Source organism: Callorhinus ursinus, unplaced genomic scaffold (genome assembly GCF_003265705.2).
Source record: "Callorhinus ursinus isolate GAN/ISIS: 27379988/994484 unplaced genomic scaffold, GSC_fseal_2.0 scaffold34, whole genome shotgun sequence".
Taxonomy (NCBI): domain Eukaryota; kingdom Metazoa; phylum Chordata; class Mammalia; order Carnivora; family Otariidae; genus Callorhinus; species Callorhinus ursinus.
The window spans coordinates 2,523,533-2,549,433 of NW_027397096.1; the positions used below are offsets into that span (position 1 = coordinate 2,523,533).

The window sequence follows — 25,901 nt, forward strand, 5'->3', positions numbered from 1 at the left end:
TCCTAGAAACATCGCCAAAGGCACGGGAAGCCAGGGCAAAAATGAACTATTGGGATTTCATCAAGATAAAAAGCTTTTGCACAGCAAAAGAAACAGTCCACAAAACCAAAAGACAACCGACAGAATGGGAGAAAATATTTGCAAACGACATATCAGATAAAGGGCTAGTATCCAAAATCTATAAAGAACTTATCAAACTCAACACCCAAAGAACAAATAATCCAATCAAGAAATGGGCAGAAGACATGAACAGACATTTCTCCAAAGAAGACATCCAAATGGCCAACAGGCACATGAAAAAGTGCTCAACATCGCTCGGCATCAGGGAAATCCAAATCAAAACCTCAATGAGATACCACCTCACACCAGTCAGAATGGCTAGAATTAACAAGTCAGGAAATGACAGATGTTGGCGGGGATGTGGAGAAAGGGGAACCCTCCTACACTGTTGGTGGGAATGCAAGCTGGTGCAACCAGTTTGGAAAACAGTATGGAGGTTCCTCAAACAGTTGAAAATAGAGCTACCATCCGATCCAGCAATTGCACTACTGGGTATTTACCACAAAGATACAAATGTAGGGATCTGAAGGGGCACGTGCACCCCAATGTTTATAGCAGCAATGTCCACAATAGCCAAACTGTGGAAAGAGCCAAGATGTCCATCGACAGATGAATGGATAAAGAAGAAGTGGTATATATACACAACGGAATATTACGCAGCCATCAAAAGGAATGAGATCTTGCCATTTGCACTGGCGTGGATGGAAGTGGAGGGTGTTATGCTGAGTGAAATAAGTCAATCAGAGAAAGACATGTATCCTATGACCTCACTGATATGAGGAATTCTTAATCTCAGGAAACAAACTGAGGGTTGCTGGAGTGGTTGGGGGTGGGAGGGATGGGGTGGCTGGGTGATAGACATTGGGGAGGGTATGTGCTATGGTGAGCACTGTGAATTGTACAAGACTGATGAATCATGGATCTGTACTTCTGAAACAAATAATGCAATATATTTTAAGGGAAAAAAAGAAGAAGAAGATAGCAGGAGGGGAAGAATGAAGGGGAGTAAGTCGGAGGGGGAGACGAACCATGAGAGACAATGGACTCTGAAAAACAGAGGGTTCTAGAGGGGAGGGGGGTGGGGGGATGGGTTAGCCTGGTGATGGGTATTAAAGAGGGCACATTCTGCGTGGAGCACTGGGTGTTACGCACAAACAACGAATCATGGAACACTACATCAAAAACTAATGATGTAATGTATGGTGATTAACATAACAATAAAAAATTATTAAAAAAAAAACCCTTTATCCATGAAAGACCAAAATAAAAACTACCCTAGCAACAAATCTGGCCTATTAATTACAGGAGTATATAATCTATAATCACTATAGGTTTCTATAATCACTTTTAGGTTAATTTAACTACTACTACTTTATGCTTATTTTGCTTGGCTGTTTAACCTATGTTTTCTCTAATGAAAATGTATCCCTTATATTTAAAAAAAATCTATTACTGGAGAATTTTTGCCTATCTTGGCATAAATGAAAAAAATTCAAAGTATCAGTGTTACTGAGGGCACTAGGAATGTTTATATATATGGATTCCAGCTAACCTGCAAAGGGAAATTTGCCAATAATATATAAAAAGCTTTACAAATGAATATATTCCAATTCTAGGAATTTATCATAAGGAAATAATTATGGATACTTGTAAAGACTTCAATATGTAGAATAATAAAAACTGAATATAATCCAAAAGGCCAACATTAGGGAAATGGTTACATCATGGTTTATCTGTATTATGAAACAGATGCAAAACCAAATAATCAAATAACATGCAAAAGACTCCCAATCTACTGATGAGTAAAAATGGTTACAGAATCTGCACTAATGAGTGATCTGAATTGTCTCTTTTGTGTTATCCATACTTTCTAAGTTGAGTATTATAATGAGCACTTATATCTTTTGTATGGAAAAAGTTCTGAAAAGATCTTGCCAAATTCTTCCTTAAAGCACTTAGTTAGCCAAAGACATAGAGATGACATTGAAAAAAACAAAGTTTTCCACATTATTTGTACACATATCATCCATGATTTTATGTTATCACCTAACAAATAATCATAATTTACACACAAAAGATTGATTTTTCCAAAATGCATTTGGAAGCTATGTTCTAATATTGAGAGCAATGACTGAGCCCTGTTTTCAGTCTCAACTTCCCTAATTCATCAGAAGTTCATATTCCATTCAATTCATCCTGCCTCAGTTTCTCTCTGTATAGAATGAGCACAAACTTTTTCACAAGAATATTGAAAGGAGTGCTCGCTTCAGCAGCACATATACTAAAGAATATTGAAAGGAATATACATAAAGTGTATCATATGTAAAACTGAGGAAAATGGAAAACAGCTTTTGATTTCCAATCTTCTCATCATTTTTATAACCTAAATTGTTATATGTCCCTGAACTGACGTATTTTTTTAAATTTTTTATTGTTATGTTAATCACCATACATCATTAGTTTTTGATGTAGTGTTCCATGATTCATTGTTTGTGCATAACACCCAGTGCTCCATGCAGAACGTGCCCTCTTTAATACCCATCAACAGGCTAACCCATCCCCCCACCCCCTCCCCTCTAGAACCCTCAGTTTGTTTTTCAGAGTCCACTGTCTCTAATGGTTCGTCTCCCCTTCCGACTTACTCCCCTTCATTCTTCCCCTCCTGCTATCTTCTTTTTTTTTCCTTAACATATATTGCATTATTAGCAACAAATTATTCTTAAAGTAATTCAACTACTGCATTTCTAACTTTTTAACATCTTTTTGAGGCAATAAATACAGAAATACTGATGCAATCTAACCTTTATTTTGTGCTACTTGAGTATCTTATCCTTTAAATTTACTCTGTAACTAAAGAATGTATTAATATAGCTTTGGATGTAATGCAATATTCTTTTTTTATGATGGTTTTTTTTTTTTGGGTGACTATATTTTTTTTATGTTATGTTAATCACCATACATTACATCATTAGTTTTTGATGTAGTGTTCCATGATTCATTGTTTGCGTATAACACCCAGTGCTCCATGCAGAACGTGCCCTCTTTCATACCCATCTCCAGGTTAACCCCTTCCCACACCCTCCCCTCTAGAACCCTCAGTTTGTTTCTCAGAGTCCATAGTCTCTCATGGTTTGTCTCCTCCTCCGATTTCCTCCCCTTCTTTCTTCCTTTTATGATGGTTTTATCAAATACAAAAAGAACTACCAAAGCTAGGAATTAAGTATAAACTAAATATACTCTAGGAAAGACTGCCCCCTTGTGCCAATCAATAACATTCAACAGATTAAGAAAGAACACTAAACTATATCCAATACCAGAAGAACCCAGGCTTCCATTTTTTAATTTTTTGAAATTTAAAAAAAAATTTTTTTTTTAGAACCCAGGCTTCTAAAAAAGTTTTGATTTTTCCGTGTTCTGATTACAACACCTTATATCTAAAGTGGTGATCTTTAAAGAAAAATAAATTGAATAGTACATTAAGTTCATACAGAGATGATTAATTTATGACATTCAGCAGCAAATATCAACATAATTTTAACACTTAATTATAATGGATACTAGATGCTCAAGGGCTTAGAGGCTGAATAGAGATCAGTAACTTTCTGACCCTTAAGTTCTACAACAAAATACAGAGAAAATACTATAGAAACCAGTAGATTGCAGAGAAAAACATACACGAAAAAGGGATAGAATATGGTGATTTGTTTTACAATATATACATAGTTCATCCAAGTTTTTAGGCATTTTCTTCTGAATTCCTGAATAATCAGGTAATTTCTTTGGATTTATGTATGGCCTATTACTCTTTATAAAGCTTCTTGGCATATATAAGTGGTAACAGGCCATTCAAACATAAGTCATTATCAGCGTCATTACTATAAAATCTACAGTAATAATTTACAGTAGTGAACAAATTTATTAGAAGGATAGACTTGCTAAAGAAAAGAAACATTAAGGCAATAAAAGATATATTACAAGTAACAAGTGATGTGAATGCAGATTTTGGATATTTGATAGCATAATATCTTTCCTAATTAATAGGTGGAACAGTTACAATTCCACATTTACCAAATAGGGTCGTTACGAGAATTAAATGAGTTAGCACTGATAAAACACTTGCTATAAAAAACAAAAAATGTTTGTTATGTCAATAAAGGAATTAGTAAGTATGGGAAGCTGCATGGTATGTATGTATACAGTAATACCTACTTTCGGAGGTGGTCATGTTCTTTCAAAAATAGTTCAGTTCTTCTGTTGTTTACTCCAGACCCACTTTTATATGACCTAGAATAAAACAGAGAAAATTTAAGAACATCTTTGGCAGATACTGCAAAACAGAAGTGACTGACTCTAGTAATATCCAAAGTAGGCAAATTGAACCTCTCCATAGTTTTGAATGAAGTTAAAATGTTTGATCATTTTCATCTTCTAAAAATGACATCCATAATAAATAAATATAATTGCCTCTCTAATTTAGGGCTGTTTATTATTTTTCACCAAAATAACCCAACATTTTAAACAAAAACCTTACTTGCCTTTGTCTAATATTATTATTTTTGTCTATTATTAAATCTTTATTTTCTTTCTCCAAGTGGACGTAAAAGTTTAAACTTATTACTACACAGCTCATGGGATAGGAAGCTACTGCGGTGGAATGTTTTCCTTCACATTGGTATGTGCAGTCTATCAACCAGAGCCCGTAGAGCTAAAATGAAACTTAAGATCTGCCAATTTTGGCATACTTAAGGATTTCTGTCTTGGCCTTAAGTGCACTAAAATTTACAAGAAAATGCTTCTTATCATCACTATCACCACTTTCATGTTTCTGCTCTTTACTCACATTAAAGTAACAAGAACAAAATAAAAAATTCAAGAAACCGCACACATGTATAGTAAGACAAAAGTGGGTCATGCTGATAAAACTGAACTACTGGCTGAGAGGCAGTGCTGATTTGCAAAGCACAGAAGGGAAGAAAACCCCAGGAAAAGCAGCATGAAATAACCAAGAACACACAGGACTTGCAAGACATGATTTACTTTTTTTTAAGATTTTTTATTTTTAAGCCCGAGATCAAGAGTCACGTACTCCTGACAGAGCCAGGCAGGTGCCCTGAAGGCAGGTGATCTAGATTTAAATCTATACTTGCATCATTTATTAGCCAGTTAACCTTAGACAAGTCTCTTAACATCTAGTTTTATAAAATGGTACTCATAATTTCTATCTATACCAAAAGACTGTATAAAGCCAGAAAAGATAATATATGGAAAAGTAGTGTACAACTACAAAAAACTTTAAAATATCAGTTATTACTACTATATCTCATCTCACTAATCATATTCTGCTTCATATTATATTAATTTGAATACATGTCTTACTCCCTTCTAGGACCTAGATTATAAACTCCAGGAGGGCCAAGTTGGTCTTTTCATTTCTAGCTTCTACCGTGACTGATCTAGAGTCTTAACTCATGGCTAGTAATCAGGAAACAGTTTAATGAATGGATGAACATGTTCCTTTTATGATTGTTTTTCAGAAAGCAAGTTACTACAGTGGGCTATATTCTAACAATTCCCACAAATTTTGAGGGAGCAAAATGCCCAAGGCTGTCCCCTACACTGGTTCTCAATGTATACCTGAAAACACACATAAATAGTCTGTACAGATATTAAACAAAAGACTTACATGTTCCTGAGAACTAAAAATATTACAAATTACCTAATTATGGCAAAAATGTTTTTTTACTCCTACATGTTTCACAAAGTACATAAGACTAAACATTAAAAAAACAGAACAGGGACAAACAAAAATTAATTTTCCAAGATAATTTCTGGGGATAGGAACATAACTCTGATGGTTGGATAATCCTCCATTAGTTTTGAGCAAAAAGTATGAATGCAATGAATATGAAATTATTTCTGTTGCAAAACTGTCTTACTGTTGTAACAAAATAAAGGATCTCTAGGAAAATGTTTCTTAAGAGTACACATGATACATATTAGCTAATGATATGGTAATGTATATCATAGATATGATTATGAAACACAAGATAATAATTACTTACGAAATGTAAGTATCATAAATTTATCACAAGTGAGACAATGATAGGCATCAATAGATGGTCCAAAAGTGGAAAGTCTTCAGTTTTAATTAGATGCCCAGTGGATTTACCTTATAAGTTGTGTTCAGTTGTGAAAAACACTTTATTTTTTTTATTTTTTAAAGATTTGATTTATTTATTTGAGAGAGAGAGAGGGAGGGAGTAGGGGAAGAAGCAGAGGGAGAGGGACAGACTCTGTGCTGAGTGTGGAGCCCAAAGCAGGGGCTGGATCCCACAACCTGAGATCAAGAGTTAGACGCTCACCTGACTGAGCCGCTCAGGCGCCCCATGAAAAAAAAATTTTAAATGTCCATATGAAACATTAGGATGCATTATTGAAGTTCAGTGAGGTAAAAGGATGGATGAACAAATCTTTAAAATTATGAATTGAGATTAACATAAAAACATTGAGAGTTCTTAAATAATTTGACATGTGGCTATGAAGCCTGAATAAAACCTGGAAAGCACAGATACTTCAAATTCCAGAGAAATAAAGGTTACTACATATATATATATGTATATATATATGAAATTACTCTGAGATACATATATATGTAAGTGTTAGGGCAAGAAAGAGGGTAGGGGGATAGGTGGTAATCAGAAAAGGAAACACAGAGAGCTTCAGTTATTGGCAATATCATTATTAAGGTGGGTGGTAGATCAGAGAAAAACTCATGAATATAGCATCTAAGGACTCTGAATTAACACAGTAAAGTCAAGGTTGGCAGGAGCCAATGATAAAACTAGGGGAAGCTGGAGAGAAGACCAGGAAAGTAGATTAGATTCAGCAATGTTTAAAGAACAGTGAAATGAGATTTAGAGAAGTCTCTATAAAATGAGAATCAGAAACCTTGAAATCGAAATCATGGTTGTGCTACTTAATTTACTGTTAATCACTGATATGCTCTAAATCTAAATCTAAATCTGAATAAACATAAAAGGTAACTTACTCAATATCCTTTCGTACTGATCCCATGAGATTCTCCCTTTCCCGTATCGCCACAAAGTTTGCTTTGGTTTTATGGAATTCATGTGTATAATCCTGCAATAAATCAATATCCAATCTCAACATAAACTCATTATATATTTTCCTCTTATTGAACCAATTATGTATTGTCATATTATAAATTTCTGTCAAGAAAACTGCTACTTAAGAATCAAATAGTTAAGAAGTAAAAATAACATTATAATCCCTTTCATGAAGAGTGACCAATTTCTTTCAAATGAAAACAATTCAGTGTTAGGATAATAGTACCACTAAATCACTATTCTTTGTATCTTCTAGTACTTTGTCTTATGGGACAGAATTATAAAGAAAAAAATAACTTTAAGATAAATGATTCCAAATAGCCTAGGATAAAACTTGAGGGGCTCTTTCTACTTATTAGTGTACACCCAATGGGACTTATTTTCATATTTCATCTTTTTGGAATTTCCACAGAAATTTAATTCCTAAACCAGTCTAAGGAAGAAGAGAACCAAAAGAACTGTAAAGAACAAAATCATCTTCAAGTATTTTCCTTTCTTTTTCTACTACCATACTTTTAAGATTAAGGAATATTCATTATTTTTTTTTTTAAGATTTATTTATTTATTTGAGAGAGATTGACACAGCAAGAGAGGGAACATAAGCAAGGGGAGTGGGAGAGGGAGAAGCAGGCTTCCCGCTGAGCAGGGAGCCCGACGCAAGGCTCGATCCCAGGACCCTAGGATCATGACCTGAGCCGAAGGCAGACGCTTAACGATTGAGCCACCCAGGCACCCCTCATTACTTTTTAAAATTCAGAAATGTGTATAGAGAAGATGAAAATCATAATCCCATCTCCTGGAAAGCCCCTACTTCCCCTTTAAACACAAAAATATAAATGAACATGGAGAGAATACTAAAAGAGCACCAAAAGGAACAAAAATAAAAACCATCCTGCTCTACAGCTCCTAACTCTGATCACCTTCTTGTAGTTTCTTTCAGGAACTATGTTTCTGTGTATACAAGCTTCCTATTATTTCTTTCAATTATGCTAAAGAAATCAAACTACAGTTGATCCTTGAACAACACAGATTTGAAAATGCATAGGTCCATTATATGTGGATTTTTCTCACAGTGCAGTTCTCTAAATACATTTTCCTTATCATTTTTTTTTTTTTTTTTTGGACAGAGAGAGAGAATACAAGTAAGCGGAGCAGCAGGCAGAGAGAGAGGGAGAAGCAGGCTCCCTGCTGAGCAGGAATCTTGATGTGGGACTCAATCCCAGGACTCCAGGATCATAACCTGAGCCGAAGGCAGTTGCTTAACCAACTGAGCCACCCAGGTGCCCCTCCTTATCATTTAAATAACATTTCTCTAACTTACTTTATTTTAAGAATACAGTATATAATACGTATAACATACAAAGTATGTGCTAACCAACTGTTTATGTTAGGCTTCTAGTCACCAGTAGACTATCAGTACTTAAGTTTTTAGGGAGTCAAAAGTTACATGCCAATTTTCGACTGCACAGGAGTGCAGAGGCGGGGTGTCAGCAACCCTTAATCCTTGCATTGTTCAAGAGTCAGCTGTATTCTGCTATATACCTTCTTTTCAGTAGTTCATAAGGTATCAAGTAATCTTTTCATATTAACAAACAGAAATCTACATTCTTTTTAATAGCTGTACAGAATAGTATCTTATGACTGCCATAGTTTAGTCAATTCCCTACCAGTAAACATTTTAGTTACTGTTTTTGTTTTAAAAATGCTGTTTGAAAAATAAACATTCCTGTATATATATTTTACTGTACTCTTAACTCTTTTTAAAGTATATTTAAAGAATAGATGCCTAACAGAAGTGGATCAAAGAATCTTACATTTAAATTTTGATAGTGCTAAACTGCCTTCTAGAAAGACCACCAATTTATATTCCCAGCAACACTGGATGAGGTCCATTTTTCTATATTCTTGTAATGTGCTACAGATGTTTCAATATTTGCTATTCTGACAGGTGGAAAATCCTATCTCATTTTAATTTGTATATTTTCCTTTTGGCATATGGAAACATCTTTTTATGGTTTTGGACATTTTCTGTAAACAGCCAGTTCGTATACTTTGCCCATTTTTCTATTAGGTTATCTTTTTATTTCTATTAGTTCTCTGTACATTAAGCAAATCAGACATTTCTTAGTTTCTGTTACTAGGTATTGTTTAGAAATGTAGAATTTTTTTTAAGATTTTGTTTATTTATTTGTTTATTTGACAGAGAGAGAGAGAGCACAAGCAGGGGTAGAGGGAGAAGCAGGCTCCCCATTGAGCAGAGAGCCTGACGTGGGGCTCAATCCCAGGACCCTGGGATCATGACCTGAGCTGAAGGCAGATGCTTAACTGACTGAGCCACCCAGGCACCCCTGGAAATGTATAATTTCACCCATGCTTTATTCTGAACTTTTATAGTTTTTCTACATATGAATCTTTGATCCATTTGGAATTTATTCTGGATGTGAGGATTGAAATAGATATTCAAGTTTGTTTTTCCCCCCTACATAATTAGCCAATTGTTATAGGTCTATTTAATTTAGGGATACCTCTTTTTCCCAGTGATTTAAAATACCACCTTTAGGGGCACCTGGGTGGCTCAGTTGGTTAAACATCTGCCTTCAGCTCAGGTCATGATCCCAGAGTCCTAGGATCGAGCCCCATGTCGGGCTCCCTGCTCAGGAGGAAGCCTGCTTCTCCCTCTCTGCTGCTCCCCCTGCTTGTACTCTCTGCCTCAAATAAATAAACAAAATCTTTTAAAAAATCTTAAAATAAATAAAATAAAATACCACCTTTATCAGAAACTTAATTTCCATGTGAACTCTGTTCTGTTCTACTGGTGTATTTTTTTTCTCCAAAAATCAAACTGTCTTAATTCTTCTAGCTTCTTCTTCTTTTTTAAAAAATTTATTTATTTGAGAGAGAGAGAGAGAGACAGCTAGAGAGGGAACACAAGCAGGGGGAGTGGGAGAGGGAGAAGCAGGCTCCTGGCCAACCAGGGAACCCGATGCGGGGCTCACTCCCAGGACCCTGGGATCATGACCTGAGCCGAAGGCAGATGCCCAAGGACTGAGCCACCCAGGTGCCCCTAATTCTTCTACCTTCTTAACAGGTTTTAATACCTGGCAGAACGAGGCATCCTTTACTACTTATCTTCATTTTCACATTTTTTTTCTTGGTTACACTCATATGTCTGTGATTCCAAATTAACTTTGATGTCATTTTGCCAATTAAAAAAAAGAAGAACATAAACCTCTTTTTCCATTTGGAAGGCACTCAATTTACAGGTTGATTCAGAGAGAAATCTTCCTATCCAAAGGCAGAGTAATTCTTTCCTTTACTTAAATTTTCTTTTATTTTCCTCAGTAAAGTTTTATACATGCAAGTCCTAGTCATTCTTATTAAATTTATATACAAGGATTTTAGTTTCTTCCATTATATTTTCTAAAAGGTTATTGGTTTTATGTAGGAAAACTACTTGCTTTAATATATTAATTTTGTAACCTACCATCTTACTTAATTTGTTTCTTTTTTTTTTTAGTCGTTTTTCTTGGTTGTGTTAGATAATCTTTTCACTGCTACGTAATACAAGTTTTGCCTCTTCCTTGTCACTATTTAGATCTTGTTTATTTATATCTTTAATTGTACCACCAAGAACTTCCAAAACAACAATAAACATCTGTGGTGATTGGGGATATCTTTATCTTCTTTCTTTCTTCAAAGGGAATGCTTTCAGTGCTTTATCATTAAGCATCATGCTAGCTTTAATTTGATATACACATTTTTGCCTTAGGTAAATAAAGAATCCTCCTATTCCTATTTTTACAAGAGTTTTTAAAATTAAAAATGATGGCTGAATTTTTTCAATATTCAAAACATTTGCCAGGGCACCTGGGTGGGGCTCAGTCGTTAAGCATCTGCCTTCAGCCCAGGTCAGGATCCCAGGGTCCTGGGATCGAGTCCCGCATCAGGGTCCCTGCTCAGTGGGAAGCCTGCTTCTCCCTCTCCCACTCCCCCTGCTTGTGTTCCCTCTCTCGCTGTGTCTCTCTCTGTCAAATAAATAAAATCTAAAAAAAAAAGAATTTTGCCTTCCTATTTGTACTACTCTATTTTTAACACATCTGTATGTAAATCTTTAATAGTTTATTTCATTTTGTTGGTACACTTTTAATATTTTCTCAAACAACATACTAAATATAGTAAATTACCTCCCTTCCACACATTATCTTCAAAGCCTGATGAAAGTATACTCTAAACCAACATATTATGGCCTATGCATGATCACTGGCTATTTCACTGTTATTGCTAGCTAGCAAGGTCTCCCAGAATAGAAGTATATTTACCTAGTGATGAATATTATTCATTTTTACCAGGCAAAGCAAGAGCTATCAGATATTTTCAGAATTTTATTATACCAAGGGAAAAAAAAAGTAAAACAAGACAAATTTCTACAGCATAATATTATTATCTCAGAAGATTCTTCTTTTTATTCTCTTATATACATGTATACACATTCTATTCAGGGATTTAAAAAAAAAAACACTACAATAACTTAAAAATCTCAAGCCCAATATATTACCTGCAATATATCTCTATGTCTCTGTAATGTATGCATCAGTGCTGCATTCAAAGACGGGACACCTGCACTGTTGGTATATTCTGCCATTTTATCATTTACTCCTGTAAGCTAAAAAGAAGAGGAAGAAAAAGAAAACCAATCAAAATATTTTAAAAAGAACTATAAAGAGATAAAAGTAAATTATTTGCCTGTATGCTCTTTCAGTTAACGGCAAAGCAAACAAAAAAACACCCCAAAACCAAAGCCAAAATGACAGACAAGGATTCAGTATTTTCTCCCAATAGTCCAGAAAGCCTAAAATAATACCCATAAGACCTGAGAATGGCTATAATCTAAATTCAAGGGGCCTGGGCAGGCACATATCTTGGATGAAAGGGTAATTTCAATAAACATGTCTGCGTTAATATAATCTAGTACCATATCTAACAACTGATTAACACAGTTAACTAGTAAAATAGCCATTTAACAGAAAGTACTTACCCTTGCCAAAAGCTGTTCAATCTCAATTGCCATTGTTTCAAACATTCTGTCTTGGCTTGATCCATTTAAAAGGGGTGTTGTGTCAGAGCTAAAGAGAAGTTCCATTAAAGAGAATCCATTACTTAAACCTAATCCTTTATAAACATACTTAAAATAATAAGGTAATTATTCTTAAAGAAGTCAAGTGGAACCCCAGAGACATTCTCTGTTTAAGACGCTGTAACTTTTACAGAAGTTTTCCTATAAAGATCACACACATTCTAAATATTAAATTCAGTATAAAATATAATTTTTTTTTGAGAGAGAGCCCATGCATACACGTGGGGGGGGCGGAGCAGGCAGCAAGGGGCAAATGGAGGGAGAATCTTAAGCAGGTTCTACACCCAGTACAGAGCCTGATGCAGGGCTTGATCTCATGACTCTGAGATCATGACCTGAGCTGAAATCAAGAGTCGGATGCTTAACTGACTGAGCCACCCAAGTACCCCGGTATAAAATATAATTGCATATAAGATTTTCTTGAACTTTAATACATACATCTAACCTTAATAATGTAAAGAAATTCCAAATGCTTGTTTATTATTTCCCAAATGAAAGTAACTTAAGCAATGGCAGTGCCCAATTAAATGCTGAATCTAAAAGTATGTGAAACAAAACTGTAGAACTAAGTAGTACTACATATAAAAGGAGGCATAAAAGGTATTACGGATTATGTTATGGGATCTGTGAGGAACAATCTTTAGAATTTTTACTCCAAAGCAATAATGGTTCCTCAAATTAAGTTCTCTCTTCTTTCCTCGACTCTTAACCAAAAAGAAATAAAATTGAGATTTATATAATCCACAGACTGGATACCTAGTTATTAAGTAATCAGGAACTGGCTTTAAGTCTAATAATAGATAGCCATGTCCAGCAGGGAAGTTTCAGTACCAACTCTCTACATTTCCACTTGTATTATGCAATTTTTTCAGGGTTTTTGTTTTTTTTTTACAAAAATGTCAACTGTCTTCTAACCTGAATAGTCAGTCAAAAATCTAACTTTTTACAAGTGAAACTTATGTTTGACAGATTCAAATTCTAAAACCAGATGTCCAGGAAATTTGTCTTGCCTCTTCTGAAAAACCACTAACCTTCATTTGGTCCCCAAATGGTATGCATTATCATGTGAGCAGCTCAACAGAGATCTCAGTTATACTGAACACAGATAAGTAGAAAGGCAATGACAATGGTCTTCAATCTTACTGAAGACTTTGTCCTGCTCAGTGACAGTGTTCGGGTGTGGTGAATGAAAACAGATTAAATCATCAGTTTTACATCAAGAAAACACTTTAGCTACTATTTCCCTTCTCCACATACAATTCCACAGCAATAGTAATGGGCAATGAAATAACCAAAAAGTAGTTAATAAAAAGGATTTTTACTTTAAGATGTTTAATTAGGTCCAAATTTGTATTTCTTAAAACATTTCAATTTATTTGCCTCAAAGTATATCTAAATATCGAGTTCTTTATATTTCAAAGCCAACCCAAAGTTCTGAGGTTATCTCTTAGAATGTGCCCAGGCAAAAATGCTCTAAATACTACTAATACAGATCCTCCCTACCAGATATACGAAAAAGAACAATGGGCCAACAAATGTGAGCTCCATGAAGAGGGAAACTGCCTGTTCACAGATACATGGCAAGCACCCAGAATAGTGCCTGGCACATGGTAGATACGCCTTAAATACTTGAATGAATGAGGAAACAATCTCTATATTCACCATTCTCAGAGTATACAAGTCCAGGGAAATGGTCAAAAACTCCTTCTCCACAATACTACGATTCAGTTAAATTGAATTCATTTTATAGATATGTGATGATTCATAGACCATAAAGTTCTCAAAATACAGAAAGTAAAAAAAAAGTTACTCCTAGATGAAAAATTCTGGTCATCACTGAGATTATTCATTATGACAATGTGGGCAATTTGGGCAATAACAAAACACTTTAGAATAAACACTGGCTCTTGATCCTCATGGCCTTAGGCTTCTTACTGAAGGGAGAGTTGGGCTGTAGGAATCTACAAAGTCAGTCCCAATTTGTTGTAGAATTTCTTAGGAAATGTCTTCAAGATAGTTTTCTCTTTAAAGGAGTTGTAAAAGTATTAAGTTCATGAAGCACAGAAAATATAGAAAAAACATCATGCAATTATGTCTCCTGACAATTCAGTTTTAAAATTGTATACTCACTGGCATAGTCAAGTGGAAGACTTAAATTTCAGAAAAATGCTTTCCAGTGATAAAATTAAGTTTACACATACAAAAGAACCTTCCTTATTTTCTTTACTTGCTAAATAAAGGTAAGTCCAAAACAATGTACTGCAGTCAAAGCTATGTGACATGCCAACGGCTTATTTTTAGGTCCTATTGTCAATATGTTGGCCTCGCTATCTTTAATTCTTTAATAATGTGCCCTTATTAAAAAGAATCAATACTTTGGCTATGGTGTTCAAATAAGTCTTTTGTTGGAATGTTCACAGAAAGGTTTAGAGTACAGGCTCTGGAGACAGAAAGACCTGGGTTCAAACCCATGCTCAATTTTTATTGTTTTATTATTATTAGCTGAAAAAAAATCCCACCCACTGCCAATCTTCAAAAAAGTATGTTAAATAAAAAAAAGGATAACAACTAATGACTCTGCAACCAGCAATTCCACTGCTAAATATATAATATTTTTATAGGTAAAAATGTTCTTAGCAGTCTTCATATAAAATGCTTAAAATAGTACCTGATAAAATCTTAAAGGGGGGGCACCTCGGTGGCTCAGTCATTAAGCGTCTGCCTTCGGCTCAGGTCATGATCCCAGTGTCCTGGGATCAAGCCCCATATCGGGCTCCCTGCTCCGTCTGTGGGAAGCCTGCTTCTCCCTCTCCCACTCACCCTGCTTGTGTTCCCTCTCTTGCTATATCTCTGTCAAATGAATAAATAAAATCTTAAAAAAAAACCAGTACCTGATACATGATGAGCACTGTCAGCTATTAAAATTATTACTATTAGCAAAAATTAGAAACAATGTCCATCTACAGATTACAATATACAACCATACAATCGCAATATGATACTATATGTAGCAAATGAATATACCACAGTTAAATGTATCCAAAGCTTAATCACAAAGATAATGTTAAACAAAACCAAGCTGCAAAATGACTATAGTAAGATACCATAAACTGTTTAGGAACCAAACATATGTAGTAAAAACATAAGGAGATTGGGGCGGGGGGGGGGCGCCTGGGTGGCTCAGTCATTAAGTGTCTGCCTTTGGCTCAGGTCATGATCCCAGGGTCCTGGGATTGAGCCCCGCATCGGGCTCCCTGCTCAGCGGGAAGCCTGCTTCTCCCTCTCCCACTCCCCCTGCTTGTGTTCCCTCTCTCGTTGTGTCTCTGTCAAATAAATAAATAAAATCTTTCTTAAAAAAAAAAGGAGATTATGGGGAAGCAGAAAATGGGATACTGATAACTGATATCAACCGAACTGATAATGATTATTTCTTAAAGAGGGAGAGAGGCACATAAGGATCCATTATTCTTTATATCTCTCTAAGTGTCTTAAATATTTCCTAATTTTTTTTTAAACAAGTGGATGGCCTAAAGTGAACCTAAGTTTCAAAGATAAGATTACATTTTCCATATGTTCAATACAGTATATTCCGGTTTCTCAAAAAAGAACCAGAATTAAAAATAGCTTGAATGATTAATAGTGAGGATACACACTGCATTAGATTCATTCTAAAACACCAGACTAGCAGTATGTATACTTTACATTTGGGTAGTTTCTCAGATCCAGTTAGCAACCAGGAGATATAAGAAATACAATGTGGGCAAATCAACCATATACCATACACTGGCTGAACTAGAAAAAGAATGAGAAACTCATTCTTAAGCCTTAGCATTTTCCTCCTTACACCATCACAATCTTCGCCTAAGGATCCCAAATGAATGCTAGTCTCAAGAATTAAGAAGAATTTTTATAAATCACTAAAATAAACAGTAACAAAAAAATAAAATACCAAAAATTCACCAAAAGGTCAAGTTAGAGTTATATATTTTAGTTTATTTTTTAATGCTTTTAAAACATTCTATGGTTTAAGGCATTAAGAGACAGAATCTGGTAGTACCTATACCTGTCGCGTCTTCCATCTCGGGCACTGCTGTGACTGTAACTTGTACATAGTTTACTGAAGGAAACTAGTTTCAGGTCAAGTTCATTTTCCAGCTGTCGAGCTTGTTTCCTGAGATCTTTAACAAAATTTCAGAAGTAAATAATTAAACACAAAGAGTCCATCCATCAGCAGACATAAAAATTACAAAACTACTCTGAAGAAAACTATGAAAATAATCATATATTGATCTAGATTCCCCATAAAGAAAAGTGTTAAAAGGAGAGAGCCAAAGACTTACCCAGAAAAGCAAACTGTCTCTGATTTAAACTTCAGATGGGTCAAGAAGGGGAGAAACAGTGGGAGGTGGAAAATTTCACCTGTATTCCAAAGATAGCTAGACAACAAACATTCTAACATCTCTGAAATTATTTCTGTAACAATGCCTAAAATTCTGTAATTTGGGGGGGAAACAGAAGAGAATACAAATCATAAAGAAACTGAGTATGGGTTATGACCAGCATTATATCAACTTATAAACTAACTTCATTAAAAAGAAACCATCACTGTTTTTGACAGAGATTTTCCTATCTCTTTATATTCCAAAGCTTATGAAATTCTTAGTAGAATGACTTAGTAACTGAAGCTTAAAGAAAAATAATCATTAACGAAGGATTAAAAATTGGTCTTTCAGTAAGTTTACTGAAAGAAATTTAGAGACCCTTAAATTAATAATAAACTATGTGACTAACAAGGTCAAATATAAGTATGACAAAATAAGGGCCTAAGTTTTAAAAGAATAGAAGCAAACAGAAACATCGGTATAAGAGAAGCCCGAGGCAGGAAACCTACATCTAGATGTGAGTACTCTCATTCATGGTGAAGTGGACCTCAAAATAAAAGGGCTGAAATTTAGAAAGGAATATTGTAAGGATCTCATCTTTCAGGAATAAGGATTACAAAACATTACTTCAATATATTTATCAGCAACCAGAAGTAGGAAGCAGTATAATATAGTGGAGCATATTTTGCCAGAGACGACCAAGTCTCAGAATCTTAGCTCACCCTAATGTTCTGAGATTCTGAGAACTGACTCTGAGATTTACTGAAAATCTACTTGACCTGTGAAACTCCACTTTTTTTTTTAAGGTTTATTTATTCGAGAGAGAGCGCGCCCGCACAAGTGTGAGCACGAGAGGGGGAGGGGAAGAGGGAGAGGGACAGAAATCCTCAAGCTGACTCCCCGCTGAGCTCGGAGTGGGACATAAGGGCTGGATCCCAGGACCTTACCTTCAGGGTTTTTCTATGCATTAGTAACCATATGCTTAAAGGACAGAGTAGGTTGTCAATAATAAGCTGCTGTAATTATTACAGCACGGCGCTTCAAAAAACTATAGCCTAATGACTAGTATTAAAGATACCAACAGCCACTTGTACATAATTTAAAAAATATTTTCTATCTAGTACACATTTCAAATAGGCATTTAAATGCATGTTTTAAACTATAATCATGGTTCTCTGTAACTAGTAACTGTCTTTCCTAATACAAAACATCAAGTAAAAGCCTTCTGAAAGTATAAGAAGCAAGTATGGATGAACTTAGAATTAAGCTCTTAGACCAAGGGGCTGATAGTGACAATACTGTCACTTGTGGTTTCCAAGAGGCTTCGGAGAGTAGTTTCTGTTGTAATAAAGCAAAGAGACAACTGAAAGAAAAAGATGAGCCTTCTCTGATCCCTGGTCGTCATCATGGTCCAGGAGTGAGGTTTACATGAGCCCACTTTACCGGAACGTATTTTCAGTAATTAAATAAACGTACCTGTCAAATCACAAAACGGTTTTTTTGTTTGTTTGTTGTTTGTTTGTTTTGCAGAAGAGGTATAGCAAATGCAATCACTGCAATTCACACTGGTTCTCTCAACTTTCTCTTTTTAACAAAACTCATCTCCACAGCAGAGGGTAAAGTTATTTCCTCTGCCTTCAAACGGGACTCGACACCCAATCCTCGAAGTCCTAGCCTGAAGCTGCCAGGGGGACCCAGGAGGAGACATTTCGTTCGTATAACTTCCCTCGATGGACCGGACTGACGAGTTCCTTCTTTCCCTTATCCTACTCAACCGTCCAACAGTGAGTGACCTCAACTCTTAAAACGCTGACTCTTCCAGCCTCCTGGGCTCGGGATATTCTCAAAACTCGTCTCCTCTCAAGAGTTCGTGCCCCAAACCACTTCGTCCAAGTTCGCTTAGCCCCTCAACCCAGTTCTCCTCCAGTGACTCAGGACCCTCTTCCACTCCATCGCCGCTCAGCTCTCTCCGCCCAACCCCTGCTCCAGGTCTCCCTGCCTCTCGGGTCAGCCCTCTGCCCCAGACCGTTCCGTCTCTTCAGCCCCCAGGCCCGGGGCTCCCATTAGACAAGCCCCACCCGTCCGCTCGGCCGCTCCGGAGGCCAGGCTCTTTCCTCTGCCGCCTCCCCCAAGACCCGTCCCCACCCAGCCCTTCTGCCTCTTGGCGAGACCCGCACGGAAGCCTCGCCCTCACCTTCCCAATAATTGCTGGTTCCTGCAGCCATCTTTGTTGTCCAACGTCAGTCGGGAAAGGAGAGTAGAGGCGAAGCGAGCCAGAGAATTACCTCCGCACCTTCTTCCGCCCCGGCGCCAGGGCCGATGGGATACGTTGAGCTTCCACAGACACTGCCACCTGGCGGTCAACTAATCATTTTCCAGCTTTTGAGCAGTGGGGCTGAAAAGCAGTCAACTCCAGACGCTACCTGAGTTGTTTGTCCTTCTGGTGCTCATATCCTCCCTCGGCCCCCCAGACCCGCATCATCGCCCTCAATTCGGCTAATCCCCTCTCTCAGCAGGGGCCTGCTTGGCTGAGAAGAGAGTCATTGTCAGAAGCAAGTCCCTGTTTCCCTCACCTTTTCTCAGTGTGTGTCTTCAGCCAACCTCAGGCTCTTTTCTTCCCAAGACCAACCTTTCATCCTAAAGTGTGTGCTAACTGTTTCCACGTACCTCATCCTGCCCCCTTTCAACCTGTTACAATCAGCTGTCCAAAGCCACCCAAGTAGATACATAAATTATCACAGTCGGTATGTGTCCACATTTTACCAGTTCTAGTGAAATGTGGAAAAGTTACCTCCTGTAAAGGTGTTTAAATCATACCTGTCCCTTTACCCACTCCCATTTATAACGGTCTTTAAGATTTCCTCTACATTTGTTGAGAACCACACCAGATAATGTTATCGTTTTTGCTTCGATTATCAAGGATAATTTCTAGAATTCAAAAGCAGAAGGAAGGCCGCCTGTATTTACCCATATTTTACTCTTTCCATTTTTCTTTCTTCATTCCTGATGTTCCAAGCTTCCTTCGTTTATCATTTTCCTTCTGTTTCAAGAACTTCGTTTAGCCATTTTTTTAAAGAGTAGGTCAGCTGGAGACCAATTCTACTAGTTTTCCTTCATTTGATAACGTCTTGATTTCCCCTTCATTCCTGAAAGATACTGTTGCCAGATATAGAAACTGAGGTTCACAATTTTTTTTTCTTCAGCACTGGAAAAAATGTGCAATTCCTCTGTCCTCTAGGGTTCTGGTGAGAAATAGGCTGTTCTTTGAATTGTTTTTCCACTATAGCTAAGGTATCTCTTCTCTCACTGCTTTCAAAACTTTTTACTTTACAGAAAGTTGATTAAGATGTGTCTTAGTGTGGATTTCTTGGGTTTTATCCTGTTTGGGATTTGCTCAAGCTTCTAGAATCTTAGGTTTATGTCATTTGCCAAATTTGGGGAATTTTCAGCCATTGTTTCTTCTAATATTTTTTTCTGCCCCATACTCTTTTTCCTCTCCCTCTGGGACTCTGATGATGCAAATGCTAGATCTTTTGCTAGAGGCCTACATATCCCTGAGGCTCTACTAATTTTTTCAGTCTGTTTTCTGTTGTTCAGATTGGGTAATTTCTATGTTCTGTCTTCAAGTCCACTGACAGGCATATTTTTCCTCTCTCCCCTCCATTCTGCTATTGAGCCCATTCACTGAGTTTTTTTATTTCAATTATTGTGTTTTTCAGATCTAAAATTTCCATTTGGTTCCTCATATCTTCTATTTCTTTGCTGAGACTCCTTTTATCATTTGTTCTAATTTTATTTGTAATTGCTCATTAAAATATTTTTATTATGTCCTTGTCAGATAATTCCAAAATCTGTGTCATCTTGATATTGACATCTGTTAATTATATTTTTTTTCCTTCAAGTTGAAATTTCCTAGGTCCTTGGTATAATGAATGATTTTTAAGTTGTCCTGGATATTTTAAGGTATAAGACCCTGGATATTCATATCTTCTGTTTAAGCAGAACTCCTCTGATGTTGTGCTGGTGGGGGTGCTGGGGAACTGCTTTGTTCCTACAAGGTTGAAGTAGAGAAGTTCAAGTTCTCCCCTGGCCTCTGTAGATAACCCAGGTCGTATGTTGGAGGCGCCTTGTTACTCTTCCCCGGATGGCCTCCACTGACACCATATCAGGGGGCCTTATAACCACTGTGCTGTGATGGAGGTCCTGGCTCTCTACTTGGGCCTTTTTTTTTTTAAATATTTATTTCAGAGTGTGTGTGGGCGTTAGGGGGGGTGAGGGGCAGAGAGAAAGGGAGAGTAGGAGAGGAAGCAGACTCTCTACTGAGTGCAGAGTCTGAAGTGGGCTCCATCTCCAGACTTAGAGATCATGACCTGAGTGGAAACCAAGAGTCTGACGCTCAGACAACTGAGACTCCCAAGCACCCCTACTTGAGCCTCCTTTGACATCACCCACCACCCTGGCTTCTTTACATCCAGGTGAGGGTGGAGTCTATGCCCCCAGCTCAGCCATTGCTGTAAGGGGTAGAGATGGGCCTCAGTTTTCCTGGTAGCATTTGGTTGGAGTAGTGCAATTATTGTCTAAAACTATTCCATCTTGGTAGGCTGCCCCTTTCTGTGTCCTTTGGCTACAGAAGTATTTTCTCCTGGGCTTTTTGTGTGCACATTTGGCATCTCTGGATTGCAGCTCCTCCATTATGGGATATATAATGCAATGGCCACTGTAGGATATATGAGGCAGAAAGAAAACCCAAGGACTTCACCACATTTCTTTCCTTGGATCCTGAGGTCCCTAACTGGTCTGGGAGGAATAGAAGAGAAATACTTCCACTCCATTTTTGTCTGGAATCAAAAGCTTCCACTTCACTTTTAAATAGATTTTAATTCTTTGCTAAAATTCTTCATCTTTTCTTTTTGAATTTATTCATTGCCATTATTTTAAAGTTTCTGATCAATACATGAAAAGTCCGTAACTCCCATGGGACTGTTTCTATTTTTCTTCCTTGATCTTTCATCTTTTGATATTGCCAAAGTGAAATAACTTTCAGCTGGATGCTGTATATTATAAATTAAAATTTGTAGTAATCAGTTGAGGCTTCAGATGATATCTTCCTCCAGAGACAGTTTACTGCTGCTTCGTACAGGCAGTTCAGGTAATGGCACATCAGCTTACTCCAGTCCGGGGTGGGACTAAGACCACGTAGGATTCTGGGTTTGTACAAATTTGTCTGTTTCTGATAAGCCCTTGCTTCTAATATGTAGCCACTCAAGTGTCCCAACTGAAAGCCTGTTGAACAGTGCCTCCTTCCTTGATAGATGCTAAATTTGTATTTTCCCCAACCCAATGATACTGCCTACAGCTTTTGCTTGAGGTCTCTGCCTCTTGACTGACCTCCCTGCTACTAGGTATCTCTCTCAGTAACTGGTTATGAATCAACAAATGCCTCAAGGTGAAACTTTACTATCATGTTCACCCCTGAATTCCCTTTGCTCTAGGATCTCGACCCCATAAGTCCTTGGTACCTTAGTACTTCTTCAATCCTTCAAACAAGTGTTTTGTTTTGTTTTTAAATCCAGCTTTTCTAATTGTTCTTGATGGGTAGGTCTTTTTGTTTCAAGCCAATTCACCCACAGCTGGAAGTAGAACTGAATTATCTTATTGTTTCTAATTTACCTGTTGGTTATTTTGTATTTTTCACGTGCACGATCAAATCTGCAAGTGATGACAAATTTCCTTTTTCCTTGTCAATATCCATATGTTATTTATATTTTCATGCTTCATGTCTGAGGTCTCTTCCATCAAGCTAGTGAAATTCAGGCACTTTAGTGGTTTTTTTGTGGGTTTGTTTTGGTGATCGGGAGGGGCTGTAAATGCTCCAATTTTGCAATACTCATCTCTCTTGCAAGACTCTTAAATTTCCTTCTTTGCTGCTTTTCTTTCTCATCACCTAAGTGTCAAAGGGTGCTTCTCCTTTTTTACTTTTTTCCTTCACCAGAAGCTGTGTTTCAGTGCTGTCCCTTCAAATCATGCCTGCCCCCTGTGAATTGTGCTCACTTTGAAGCCCCTTGCCTATAGTTTGTGCTCTGATCTACTTGGACATGTTTTTAGACTCAGATTGAAGACGGACTTGGTCTTTCTGGCAGTAGTTACAGACTAACGTCTGCAATGCCCTTGCACAGGCATCCTCCTTCTTTCTTGCAGTTGATCTCCGTCTGCCTTTGCTCCACAAAGCCTTGCACTGGGGTGGTGCTGGAGCAGGCATATGAGAGTACATGCTAAGATTTGGGGATTTTTCTCATTTTATTCAGGTAGTTTGACATTTCAAAATTCTCCGACTTCAAGTTACGCTGAGACTGTGGCTTTTGTGTAGGTTTACTTTTTCCTTCTTGTTCTTTGCATTATTTTGCAATGAAATATTGGGAAACAGGTAGCTTAGGTTGCCACCAATGACTTCAGTTATCTGGAAGTTCACCTTTATTCTTGAACGGTATGTTCAATATAGAATTCTATGTTGGAAGCTATTTAATGTTTTACCCAGCACTTTCAAAGTATAATTTTTACTGTACTGTGGTTTACATGGTTGGGAGTGAGTCTAATCTTTTAGTCTAACTGCTAATTTTTTGAAGTTAATTTATTTTCTTTCTGACCGCTTTTTTTTTTTTTCTGTCTTTGGTGCTCAGCAGTTTCACTGACATGTCTAGCTGTGGGTGTTTACTTTTTCTTACTTAGAATTGAGTTTCTTTAATCTATAGATACCATTTATCAATTTGGGAAAATTCTGCATCGTCTCAAAAAGTTTCTTATGCTCCATTCTTTCCTTTCTATAACTCTGATGATCAAACATGTATTAGTCTTATGTTAAGTCCACACTTTTACCTCACCTTCCTATTTTCTACCTTTTTGTCTCTGTGCTGCATAAGAGAGTTTCTTTGGGTCTGTTTTGAGGTTCACTGCTTCTCTGTGTCCAATCTGCCATTGTGACTGTGTGCATTCTAACTTCTGTACTTTCATTTCTGGAAGTTCTATTCTTTTATAGTTCCCTGTGATAGTCTTAGGCTTATCTTTTATTCTTTGGAAACAGTAAGTATATTTGTTTTACAGTGTCTGATAATGTCAACACCTGAAACTTGTATAGGACTTCTTTACTGCTTTCTTATTGGTGGTGTCTTATTTCTCTACATGCTTGGTTATCTTTGCCTGTGTTTGGTCATTGCAAAATCATGAGGTCTCCACCAAATCTAGGATGGAAATACCTTCCACTAGAGAAGAACTGAGTTTAACTCAGTTACCTAGAGGTATCACTACATGGCTTGACACCTGGATCACCTAGGCTATGCATGCGTGGCTAGATTCTAGACACAATATTTGCTGTGCCCAGTCTCTTTCAAATGTGTTCCATTCAAGTCCTGCTGAATAGAAAACTATATATACAATCCTTCCCCTGTTGCCCTCCCAACACCCACATCCTCCAAATAAAAACCCAGTGCCAACTCTATATTATCTTTGCAAATTTTCTGTAAATCTAAAACTATTCTAAAATTATTTTCTAAAAAAATCCAGTTGTCCAATTCAGCCATTATCATAATCAGCTCACTCGCCACCTATCCCATTCCTTATTTGTAGGATCAATTCTTATGGGCACCTCATATCTTTCAAATGCTAAATCAAAAGCCTGTTTGATCTTGAACTCTACTGGAATCATATAAAACCTAGTTAAGTGCCAATAATAATTATAAACATTAGAATAACTTCAAATACTCAAAAACAGTAGTGGTTCGGATCTAGCAATCTAGATCTCTCCCCATGACCCCTTTGCTTTGGCTCAATCTCGATGACAATCACAGAATGTAATCCATGTTACAAGAATTTCTATTTGATCTACAATCTCTTTCTACATGTTCCATCTTAAATTTCTACTGCTACTATTTTCCCCCTACAGCTTCGATTGCATCACAGCCCCTTTATATTGCTCGTAATTGAATCCATAAATTGTCTCTCCTTAATTTGAGGTGTCCGTCTCAATATACCCCCACTTCCAATTACCATACTTTCCATCTTCTCAGCCTTCTGTCTTCAATCTTGTCCAGGCTGGCCTCTAAACTTGGACAACTTTCTGCTCCAATTCTTGCTTGCCTTGTCTACATTTGTTTATACAGTTAATAGGGAGTAGAATTCCATCTGACTTCAGACAAAATGCATAAGTAACATGCTTGTTTTTAACATTTACTGATTAATGTAGGTGGAAATTGTGCTATTAAAATTAAAGTTGGGAGGCGCCTGGGTGGCTCAGTCGTTAAGCGTCTGCCTTCGGCTCAGGTCATGATCCCAGGGTCCTGGGATCGAGCCCCACATCGAGCCCCACATCGAGCCCCGCATCGGGCTTCCTGCTCAGCAGGAAGCCTGCTTTTCCCTTTCCCACTCCCCCTGCTTGTGTTCCCTTTCTTGCTGTCTCTCTCTGTCAAATAAATAAATAAAATCTTAAAAAAAAATTTAAAAAATAAAGTTAAAGTTGGGCTTTATATGCTGATTTCATTGCTTTTAAGTTGTGGGTAATAACTGAGGTATTTATCTGAGGTCTGCAATGAACAGCATACGATCAGTTGGCATTCTAGCTGCAGGTGAGAATAAGAGATGAAGCCCTAACACAATGGCATTTATTCATAACTGAATAGTGTTAGCAATGAGCATCATGCGTAATTGCTGAGAACAATCAGCTTCTAGAAACCTGAAAAATGAAACATAATTGATAGATCACCACTTATAATACAAACCAAAAGGTTCTTGATCAGTTATGAGAAAACTCCTGACAAAAATTCAGGAAAGTATTTCAAACATTGAGGGGAAAAGAACCATTATTACTATTCAGACTTCCTGCCGCAGGTAAGTAAGGCTCTTTTCACTGAATAGGCATAAATACAATCTAATTTCATTTAAAAACAAATATGAAGCATTTGGCACAATTCTAAAAACTTCACTGCCATGCTATAGACAATCTATGGGACTACATAATGGAATATTTCATAGCTCTTTATTTTTGGTTTTTAGTATTCATGCGTAGGAATTTCTTCTAAATTAAAATGACGACCTGTAAACAGATCTTTGTTTGTTCATATATTTGATCCCTTTCTTTCTTCTTTCAAAAGATCAGAAAACAGCAAATGAAGGAAAATGATGCTGGTTACCATGGGCATTCAATTCTGA

General features: G+C 36.9%; 1 protein-coding gene across 3 annotated transcripts in view; it reads right to left on the reverse strand.

The window, feature by feature from the left end:
* GOSR1 (golgi SNAP receptor complex member 1) overlaps positions 1 to 19,034 on the reverse strand; it is a 63,162-nt gene extending 44,128 nt beyond the window's left edge. The window contains exons 1-6 of one of the 3 annotated variants that reach the window (XM_073879329.1): positions 18,898 to 19,034; positions 16,379 to 16,499; positions 12,223 to 12,310; positions 11,743 to 11,850; positions 7,109 to 7,200; positions 4,270 to 4,344 (exon numbers count right to left, since the gene is read on the reverse strand). In XM_073879329.1, coding sequence (XP_073735430.1) covers positions 4,270 to 4,344; positions 7,109 to 7,200; positions 11,743 to 11,850; positions 12,223 to 12,310; positions 16,379 to 16,499; positions 18,898 to 18,928 — 515 coding nt within the window. In that variant the 5' untranslated portion in view covers positions 18,929 to 19,034. The remainder of the gene's footprint in view (positions 1 to 4,269; positions 4,345 to 7,108; positions 7,201 to 11,742; positions 11,851 to 12,222; positions 12,311 to 16,378; positions 16,500 to 18,897) is intronic. The other 2 variants (XM_025851219.2, XM_025851218.2) reach the window with 2 other exon arrangements.
* Between the last annotated feature and the right edge of the window lie 6,867 nt (positions 19,035 to 25,901).